Source organism: Coptis chinensis, chromosome 6, assembly GCF_015680905.1.
Source record: "Coptis chinensis isolate HL-2020 chromosome 6, ASM1568090v1, whole genome shotgun sequence".
Lineage (NCBI taxonomy): Eukaryota > Viridiplantae > Streptophyta > Magnoliopsida > Ranunculales > Ranunculaceae > Coptis > Coptis chinensis.
In genome coordinates this window covers 59324557-59335215 of record NC_141461.1, presented here as the reverse complement: position 1 = coordinate 59335215, position 10659 = coordinate 59324557, and the positions used below count along the sequence as shown (strand labels likewise).

Genomic DNA, 10659 nt, shown 5'->3' with positions numbered 1-10659 from the left:
TGGGGAAAGTTAAAGAAAAGGAAACGGGGAGGTGGTGACTCTGAGGATGAAGAAGATGTGGTTGGGGAAGATGTGGACAGTGATTCTAGTTTTTTGAAGCAGTCAATATTTTCTAAACTTCTTCCTTATTGGGAAAAACTTTCCGTTCCTCATAACATTGATGTGATGCACACTGAGAAGAACGTATGCGAAATTCTTATTGCTTTGATGTTGGACACGAAAAAAACCAAAGATGATCTTAATGCATGCAAAGACTTGAAACTTTTGGGGATAAAGAAGAAGTATTGGGTGACAGACAATAATCGTAAAAAGCGTTGAGTGTTCTGTCTTACACCTGCCGAGAAGTCTTTGTTTTTTACTACCTTAAGAAACATGTGCGTACCTGTTGGTTTTAGTAGCAATTGGAGGATTATTGTCAAGGAGGGGTCCATGGAACTCAAAGGGATGAAGTCTCATGACTATCACATTCTAATGCAACATTTGCTTCCTGTATTGATCGAACACGCATATAAAGATCGGAGGGAGGCCCGGGCTGTTATATTGAGTTTTTGTACTTTTTTTCGTGCTTTATGCTCGAGGAGAATTGATGTTGATTCTTTGGTTATCCTTGAGATGGGTATGGCCAGAACCTTATGTGAGCTTGAGAAGATGTGTCCTCCGTCGCTTTTTGTCATAATGATGCATCTTCCCATTAATTTAGCCTATGAGGCCCGTGTGTTAGGACCAATGTTTTATCGATGGATGTATGTCTTTGAAAGTTATACTTAGATCAAAAACTTTTCACATGATTATTTGGTTTTATTTCTCGTACTTTCTATTTAAGTTTTGTTATTTAAAGGTTAATGAAGCAGTACAAGGATTATGTTACGAATAAAGCACGCCCAGAAGGTTGCATTGCTGAGCGATACTTGAAGGAGGAGATAATGATATACTGTGGAGGATACGAAGGAGGGGGTGGCCTCCTTCAAAAGCTAGAAGAGTGCACCGAGGGTTTTGAGGTAACAATGCCTCTGGTTTGCTCGATGAAGTAGGTCCTCTTGGTCCAAGTAAACGTTACCTTTTAGAGGGTGTTGAGTGGGAGCAAGCACGTAAGTGGATATTGAAAAGTCATCCAAAGTATGAAATGTGGGAGAAGTAAGTCTATTGTAGTTTACGTATATGTATTTTTCAATTACCAAATAAACATTTTTATATTATTTATTGTGCTTTTATTAATGATATTGAACAGAGAGTACAATAACTTCCTCGAGGTCTGCATGAGAAACACAGGAAGAAAGTCTGGACAGTTCAAAGTACCTAAAAAAGACGAGTTCATGCCATGGTTAAAGAGACAACTTGATGTTCAAAACCCGAAAGACGACGAGCTTATAGAACTAGCAAGGGGACCAACATGTTTTGCCATAACATATGAGAAGTATGCAGTCAATGGTTTTTTATTTGTCACCAAAGATTATGAGTTGACTAGAAGAAACCAAAATAGTGGAGTTTGTACCATGTGCCCAACTACCTTTCGCTCGAGTGCTAAGGATAAAAATCCTATAGAAGCATCTGCTGAATACTACAGTGTTCTTAGGAAAATTGTTCAATTGGAGTACCGAAATACTGATTACAAACCAGTGTTATTCAAGTGTGATTGGGTTAAGCTCCCAAATGGTGTAAAGGTGGATAACGAGTCAAAACTGTTGTTGGTCAATCTATCCAATATGCTTGATTCATCTCAAATGAATGACGAGCCATTCATTCTTACTGAGCATGTATCCCAGGTCTTTTACTCTAAAGACCCAGTCAATCTTGATTGGCATGTGGTTATTGAGGTTCCAAGAAAGGTTTACTCTGATCTGGACTCAACAAGAGTAGTGTCAGAAAATATAGTAGTGGATGAATTGTTCGCTAGCCCTATCATTCCAGAACATATGGAGGATGAGTTGATTTTTAATGAAGAGAATATGGTTGTTGTTGTTGAGGTTATCAACCGAAGAAAAAGACCTAGAAAGAAATGAGATGTTATTTTATTATATGAAGTCTTTTGTTCCGAGAATTACATATTTAAACCTGCTTTGCTGCTTTTTCTAAATTCATATTTAAATTAGTGGTTCACATTTTTAAATTAGTGTTTCACACTTTGACTAATTTCTGAATTCATTTTTTGTTATTTGTACATTGATCTTTATTGTATTGATCATTAACTTAACTGTATATGCAAGTGCTTGTTTAATTTGTAGAGTTTAGTTGGCGCTTTGTACTATGGCTAGTAGCACATCTCCTGATTCAGCTCACCCACTAGAGGACTCCCCCAACACTAACACTGGTAATTAGTTAATAATTCATAATTATCTGATTAAGTTAATTATTTCCATTTCATCCTTGTATAACATCATCAGTTTTTGCATTATCAGGTGGGTCTGCTACTTCACGACCGCGCTCAGATAACATTAGAGGTCCTACTCTACCTATATCCGATCATTTGAAAGAGGGGCAGAGAATTGAACTTTGGTTAAATATCTATAACCAACCTGATTTTCCTGAAGAAGGTGTCAGCAGGCTATCTAGTGAAGCTGCTTGCCTTGCGGACCGTGAGATCCCATGCTTCTATAAGGATTGGCCAACTATGATGAAACTTAGTAAAGGAACTCACTATAACAGAATCATTAAAAGCTTGAACGACACTTTTGTATTTGTTAATGGTGATGAAGACAAGGGGGTAGACTGTAAGTATGTTCGGGATAAACTCATGGCCGCATGGAAGAGCTACAAGGGTGAACTAAAAAAGAAATATGTTGCTGTTAAGGATCCAGAAATTGTGAAAATGAAGGCACCAGACGGAATCCCTTTGGAGGATTGGAAAGCTTTTGTGAATCATTGTCATTCAGATGAATTTAAGGTACTATCTTAGACATTCTAACGATATACTATACGGTATGCCCTGTCCTTACTAGCTTATAAGATGCAAAGCAAACTGTAACTTAATTTGTGTATGTTATGTAGGCATTAAGTGTGAGAAATATTCAGAACCGTGCAATGCAAATTGAACCAAACTGTGGGGGGAGGACACCAGCACAAGTTTATCGCCGTAAAATTGCAAAGGAACAAGGTGTGTCGGTGGAAGAAGTTGATCGGGGTGATATGTACGTAGAAATGCACACACTTAAAAAAACTGGTACACCCCAACGACAGAGTTTGGCAATAAGTATTTATTTTATATGTTTTTTTCTTGGATGCTTAGTCATTATATATATACTATTATTAAATATATATACTATTTAAAAGTGTATGCTTAGTCAGTGATACATCTGTGTTATCTATATGATTTTATATTTTTTATATGTTTTCCATTGAATAGGATAAGATTTCTCAACGTTCCCCTTTGAACTATAACACGACCTCCAACTCCGACTTTGAAGCATGCGACAATGATGTTGTGACAGAGGTATGAATTTATACTTTGCTCAATTTTCTTTTTATTCCTCGAATTAAAATCTCCAAGTACACAGGTTGTTGGTAAAGACTCAAGAAGGCGCATGCGGGTCATGGGTTCTGGTGTCTCTAAGTCTTCATTTAATCATTCGGCTCCTTATAGGAAGAGATATCAGAAACATATTAAGGTCACTACGGAGTTAAAAAATCAATTTGAAAAGAAAATTATTGAGCTAAAGGACTCATTTGATGGAAAAGTAAATCAAATTAATGAAACGGTGCAGAATCTTGTCCGCCAGATGCCACCCACATGTAATTCCCCTGTTGGGCCCTCTTCTTCTGGATCACATGATATATTCTCTTAGGTACGAATACATATGACTTTATTTTATTCTCATCATAATAGTAAAATTTAATGGTTTGTGTATTTGAAATTTTAACTAATGTTATTTTATTTTATTTTTTATCTATTTTTGAAGGGACCCGATTACATGAATGCTGAAATCAATGTGAGAGCCTTTTAGCCCTTGAGAAAGGTTGCATCTGGGAGGGTGAAACAAGTTGATCTAAAATTTAAGATTGGAGATAGAATTTTAGGGGATGGAAAATTCTTGGTTTACATTGAGGTGATTACTGTAGGTTCTTGTGAATTGCCTGAGCCCTATAATCACTTTCGTACCCTTGGTCAAGTTGGGCAGGGGCATGTTATTTGTCCTAAGGAATTTATGCAGTTTCTCCCCCCTCGTTGTTAAAGGCCATTTCCACTCTTTTAGTAGACACATAATGTCATTTTCATCTTGGACTTGGAAGTATTTTATTTTTTATTAGTCAAGTCAAGATTTTGGACATGTTACTTTGCATTCTGGATACGTTGTTTTGTTATGGATACTTCCGATGTGTTATTTTGTTTTATGGATATTTTGGTTGTGTTATATGTTGGATGAGCTTGTTTTATAGATAATTTGGTTGTGCTATATGTGGTACTTGCAATTGTGTAGTTGTTTGTTTACTTTTTTCAGGTGGCGGGATTCGTTGTACTAATCTAACCCCGTTTTAGCTCCACCAACGCAAACTAGATATTTGTGTTGCTGGTCCCAAGCCCAGATAAAGGAGAAGGGAAAAGGTGAAACTGATTGGTTTTTGCAGGTTATGAAGTTAAAACAACCTCACCTGTCCCTTGAAGCACAAGAATATGCAGATTTAGTTCCCTAGTTGAATAAGATAGTGTCTGCAATTCAAGTGTTTGGTAAGTTATTGCGTATAGCTGTGTTACTTTGATAATTATCCATTTTTTTCTTCCAACGAACACTGAATCTCTTGATAGTTTCTTGAAGGTGAGAATTTTTCGTAGCCTAAGAGGTTTGGGTTTTCTGGAGGTTCTTCTTGGAATCCAGAAAATTCTAACCAGTCCGTGATGTGGAGATGGGAATTTTCTGTAGGCCAGTCACTGTAAGTACATCTACATTGATAGTGCATTAGTGCCTGCTTACGTCATTGACAATAATTTTTTCTCATTCAACCACTTTTGTTCGCTTATGTCATGATTACTATGCAAGGAGGCTATGGGAGGAGCAGCAAAAACCTCACAATCAAAATAAGCAACATGTGCATATGGAATTAGTACCAAGTCTGCAGAAGGAATCAGTACCAAGTCTGCAGAAGATGACCACAGAAAGCTGTGGTAGAATTTTAGGCGAGAAACCTTTGGAGAGAAGTTACAAAGATTCCAACCCATTCATTGCTTCTGCAGATGCCATTCAATTTCATTTTAATCTTTTAGATACATTTACAAAACCTGCATCACTTGTGAGTGGCGCATCTCTTATGTATGTTTTTCCTTTGAAATTTACCTTAAAGTAGTAACTTAATGGGCAGGTTCCACTGTGTACTCGGATGTAATCACCATATTTTTTAGATACGTTCTCTGTGGGTTCATTATTCTAGAAAGTTGAATTTGGGATTTAACACTTTCTAATTTTCCCCCATGGCATATGTATAGAATGATACTCCAGAACTTGTAAAACCTTTCAAAGCTGATCCTGCAAAGCAAGAAAGGTTTGAGCAGTTTCTTAAGGAGAAGTACCAAGGAGGATTTCGCTCTACCGAGTTTGGAGGAAATAGTAAGATGTCAGAATCAGCTCGTGCATGTGAGAGACTGGACTTTGAGGCTGCAGCTGAGGCAATTGAGAAAGGAAAGCAGGATTCATCAAATGTATTATTTCCTAACCAGTAGTTGGCGGAGTAGCTCACTTCTGGTGGTCTAGAGGTAGGTATTTTGCTATAGGTGTACATTTTACAAAGATTTGCAAGTTTAGACTTTGGATCTTCATTCACTTTTTATCAAAAATGATTGTATGCAAAAAGCAAAAGTTTCTAAAGTTGAAGAACAGATACGGAGTAAGATGTATCCTAAGCGGGACGAATATCAGTGGAGACTGTCACCCTTTTTATGCAAACATTTTGATATTGTTGATCCATACATGGGAAAGGTACCAAATGTTGTTTCCTTTCTTTCATGAATTTTGGTTATGTTTCTTTTATGTTAGTTAGCTTTTCAAGAATTGGCGCATGTCAATTACTCAGTTATGAAAGAATAAGAAAATAGTAATATGTTTTCCTTGGTTGATTTATCCAAGACTATGGTGAGGCCGTCAATGAACTGGTATAATCCAGAAATTTTAGCTGGAATAGCAGCTGACTAACCATCCAACTTCTTTTCATTTTTATTGTATTGAAGTGTTCATGTCATTTACTTTGAAATTTGAACAAGTAAGATTGGTTGAAGGCAAACTAAACAAGGTAGACTGTTGCAATGTGCAGCCACCCCCACTGCCAAGAGCTAGGAGTCTTATGGATTCTCTAGTCTTTACATCAGACTTTGTCAAAGCAACCAAAAGTGAAGATACTATTCCTGCGAGTGGAAATTCCATGTTTGTATCTAAACCAGAAACTCAAGTGACTGCTGATAAAGTATGGAACAGCGAAACTGAAATTGAGATAAACAGTACTAATGTCCCAGAACATTGGTTAAGGAGGACAAGGAGTTTTAAGAGAAGAAAAAAAAGTTGTACGATCTTGAGCAGCAACTTAGCAATGCCTTTAAGCAGGTAGTTTGTCTAATCTTTACGGTTTATCCTTGTTATACATTCCTCCATTTATGTCTTTTCAATCATGTAGCTGAATCTCGTCCAAGCTCAGCTATATATTGGAGGGAAAATGGAGAGATAGGTTTGGCACTCATAAACTTCCCTTCAAATAGTAATTATGGTTTCATTTACAATTCTAACTTGCTTTCTACGTTTTTCGATTTTGTGTGTCTTCTGCAGAATGAGGCAAATTTGCAAGATAAGTGATTGACATTATTTTGGTCATGCAGAGTAAAGGGGATTGACTAAAAGGTTATTCTGCAAAATGAAAATCAGCTAGAGATTTCCTTCACAAGAACATGGAATTTCTCCCATAAAGGCACCCATGTTCCCTTGATTATTGACACAAGGTACACTTCAATATTGTTTCACATATCAGCTAAAGTTTCACATATCATTTTTGTTTGTTGTTGAATCTAGAAGTCGATAGCTCGTTCAATAGCCATCTGATAAAGATAAAAATTTGTTGTTGGAGAACTCATGAATGTCTCCGAGGAGGATGATTTACATCTTTGCCCAATTCTACCTTTGTATTCAAATCTGCTTCTCTGGGACATACATTTCCACATGGGGGAAAGCTTCCTAACCCCCACTTAAAAAAAACAACACCGACAGGGACCTTGTGCACGGAGGGCTAGCTTTTTTTTCCTGAGCCCTCTCAAACATACTTTATTACTATTGTACATGTTTAATTTTCCAATTTGGATGCAAAACTGATTGATTGATTTTTTTCAATATTAAAAGGGACCTCGTGCACGGAGGGCTAGCTCTTTTTTCCCTAGCCCTCTCAGACATACTTTATTACAATTATACATGTTTAATCTTCCAATTTGGATGCAAAACTGATTGATTGATCTGTTTCAATATTAAAAGGGATCAAAGTTGAGTGTGTCAAGTATTGCTTCTAATTTCTACCTTTGTTGTCTTAGTGGTCAAGAGGATTAATATTTCAAGGAGTTATTTCCAATGGAAATCATTGGAATAATTAGAGAACTTCTTGGTAAGAGTTTTGCGGAGTATTGTACTATGACTTCTATATTACACACATGATCTTGGAATGATTGTCCTTTTTATTTCTTAATTGATTCTTGGGTGGATATATAACTTATTGGCATCGAAAATATTTACATAAAAAAGGAAATAGAGTTAAGGTTAGTAACGAACTTATACTTTTAGAAATTTTCTAATCGGCCTTGTGGCAAACTTCCATATATTTATGGTTGTGTATATGTGTTTTGTCTTATCTGGTTAATCTCTTTACTGTCAGGTAATTGAGATATGTCTTATTTCCGTGATTACCTCGGTTATTTCCTTTGGGTTGCTACTTCTTAGGAAATGCGATCCTTGCCCGGAAGCAAACGCTAATTCTGATATAGAGTGCCCGCGTCCTCCAGGAATGTATGGGAATTATGTCAATTTCAATAGATCGATCATATAGTGTAACCATTCAATCGTAATCAATACGATCACGACATACAATAAGATGGTCTCTGCATAATTTGGATAGTACAATTAGTGATTTTTATTTACACAAATATAACTTTCTACAGGTGGACGACAAGTACCAAAATTCCTCCAATACTGAAGTTTATGAGGGCCTTAGAAGGATTCCGACTTTTAGACTTATAGGATTTTGACTTTAATATCATTTCCTTGTGATTCATTTGAATGTAAGTATTTGTATGCAGGTGGATGCTCATGAAAAGGTTATTAAGGGTAGGGTTCTATGAAACTAGGACTTCAAATCATTTACTAAAGTATTAAAGTGCAAAGGAATGATAAAACGTAACGGAGAAACATGCGCGAGGTGAACTAAGGCATTATTACTTGTACTTGGTGATGAAATATATTGAAAAATATTTGGAAATTCACATTATATTGAGCTTGTGGTAATAAATGCTACAATTTTATTTTTTTACTTGTATGAATATTCATCTCTTTATCTATTATTCGGCAAAGGAATTTTGATTGGGAATGTGGCTTCTTTGTAATATTATTATTAGGATGAATGGATTATTAGTTGGATTGAAAGGCAAAAGTGAATAAAACTAGTATATATATATATATATATATTATTTTTGTTTTCTTTTTAAATTCTAAAACGTTTTAGCCACGGCCAATGTCCGTAGATAACGCAAAAAGATGTGTGTGGCAGAGGTACTTTTACCATGGATTATGCCACAACTTTTATCTCTCACAAAAAATAATTGTAATAGATTATGCCACGGTCATTATCTATGGCACTTGCCATGGCTTATGCCACGGTCGAGAGCTGTGGTAGCTACGGCTATTCCCACGGTCATTATCTATGGCACTTGCGACGGCGTTTGCCACGGTCATTCGCAGTGGCAAGTTCCTACGGCTTGAGCTGTTGTGTGGACTGTCACATTTACCCACGGTTATTCGCTGTAGCTAACCTTTTCCCGACAGGTCAAAACCCCACAGACTTGTGACAGCTGATAGCCGTGGCTAAAGCCCTTTACCCACGGTTTTGGTCCGTGGCTAAAAGTCAGCTTTCTTGTAGTGCACGTTGAATTTTAGGCACATATTAGGCTATATAACAAGCACTTTGCTTTCTATAAAAAAAAAATCATAAAAATTATTTATACTATGCACTTAGTGATAATGGTATTATTTCTTTTTATGTGATGATATTAGTCTAGAAGTCTCACTTTAGCGTTTGAATTAAGAGTAAATTTTATAAACTTAGGTTAATCTGTAGGTAATAGTCATTGCAACTTTTCATAAATATCTTGCATTAGCATCTATGGTTGTATTTGGTAGTAATTTTTTGAAACCTAGGTTAGACTACTTATTGTACAAATCTATAGTGAGAATCTACCTGGCCACAAGCCTCATATGAGGGTAATATCTGAGTGATGACACAAGGGAGAAGTAAAATCCGAATAGAAAAATCACACGTCCACTTGCTTGATCACCACACCACATCTTAAGCGAGATTTTAGGCCCTCTTTGGATCTATATAGCCAAAAATTTGCGCCTGTATGAAATTATTATCCGCTTAATAGTCGCCCCACTAAGCCTTTCTTTAGCGTTTTCATAAACCACAAATCCTTTACCTATTGTTAAACAAAATAAAACTAAAAATAAAAATAGCCTACCCATCTTTGATATGTCTGAGAAATAGGATAAAGTGAAGAAAATAGAAGAGAAAGACCTGTGGAAAACTAAAAATTGTTAATTGCTTCAAAAGAAAAATGAGAAAAAAGCTAAGAAAGTTTCCATCAAAAGAAAAGAAAAAAAATAGAAACAAATAAAATAAAAGTTACAACTCCAAAATAATCAAAATCAAAAGGAGTCAAAAGCCAAAACAAAAATGCTTAGGATGGAAACAAAGTAAGAACAAGGCTTTCTCAAGTTAAATGTTTTGAAAACCCTATTATCTCAGACTTGTCAATTTAAATATCCATTTTCTTTCTTCTTAAACTATTACCTAATCCCCGCAACACCTAATAAAGACCTCTAGCTCAATTAGGAAAAGGTTGGTGTGATAGTTAGTGGTAAATGTGTTTGATCAACCTTGGCTCCCTTGGACGTCATTGAAATTGTGAGGAAAAGTGTGCCCACTGCACACTGGAGTGAGCGAAACTTGAGTGGAAAAATCAGAGTGATTTGTGTCTTGACACATTCCTTATGAGGACATACCTAAGGAAGCTATTCCAAAAGTTTCAGAAACAGACTTGTCATTGCATTTCATAGCATAGTTCTTTGCATGTATGCTTATCTTTAGATGATTTGATTATTATGCATGTATTAGATTAGATTTCGTAAGATTTATTCTTATTTTATTGCTAGTGAGATGTATAAATATCTGAGATTAATCAAGGACACATTACTTTTATTTCTTAGTCATTATAGTATAAATGAAGTTTGTGAGTATCTTCCCTGGAAAACTCTCACGAGTCTATAACTCATCCACTAGGGAATTCCTTGTGGTTTAATGCTTTATTGCATATGGTCAATGCAATCACACTCCGCAGAACGAGACTAGTTATGACTACATTTTTGGCCACTTATTTTATTTTCTCTTATTTGCTTGAGGACAAGCAAAATGTTGTTTTGGGGATGGTTTGATAAG

The 10659-nt window shown here is 36.0% G+C and overlaps 1 protein-coding gene across 4 annotated transcripts; it reads left to right on the top strand.

Annotated features, from left to right (window-relative positions):
• The first annotated feature begins 4515 nt into the window (after positions 1-4515).
• On the top strand, positions 4516-8506 carry LOC147493773 (G patch domain-containing protein TGH-like). Of its 4 annotated transcripts, none has more exons than XR_015198913.1 (8): positions 4516-4660; positions 4739-4863; positions 4971-5240; positions 5414-5903; positions 6235-6521; positions 6741-6910; positions 7828-7958; positions 8111-8506. XR_015198913.1 is itself a non-coding variant. In XM_086566336.1 (8 exons), exons 2-4 carry the CDS (start codon positions 4829-4831, stop codon positions 5645-5647), a joined length of 519 nt encoding a protein of 172 aa, XP_086422462.1. In that variant the 5' UTR covers positions 4516-4660; positions 4749-4828; the 3' UTR covers positions 5648-5903; positions 6235-6521; positions 6741-6910; positions 7828-7958; positions 8111-8506. The 4 variants fall into 4 exon arrangements, 3 of the variants coding, with proteins under 3 accessions (XP_086422462.1, XP_086422461.1, XP_086422463.1); XM_086566336.1 differs by having other exon boundaries at positions 4749-4863; positions 4971-5220; XM_086566335.1 differs by having other exon boundaries at positions 4971-5220.
• The last annotated feature ends 2153 nt before the right edge of the window (positions 8507-10659 follow it).

Excerpts from the sequence above, each read along its gene's own strand:
- LOC147493773 (XM_086566336.1), top strand. The coding sequence starts at position 4,829 with ATGTGGAGATGGGAATTTTCTGTAGGCCAGTCACT. Across the intron at positions 4,864-4,970 it reads TTTTCTGTAGGCCAGTCACT|GAGGCTATGGGAGGAGCAGC; the intron begins GTAAGTACATCT and ends TTACTATGCAAG. Across the intron at positions 5,221-5,413 it reads TTACAAAACCTGCATCACTT|AATGATACTCCAGAACTTGT; the intron begins GTGAGTGGCGCA and ends GCATATGTATAG.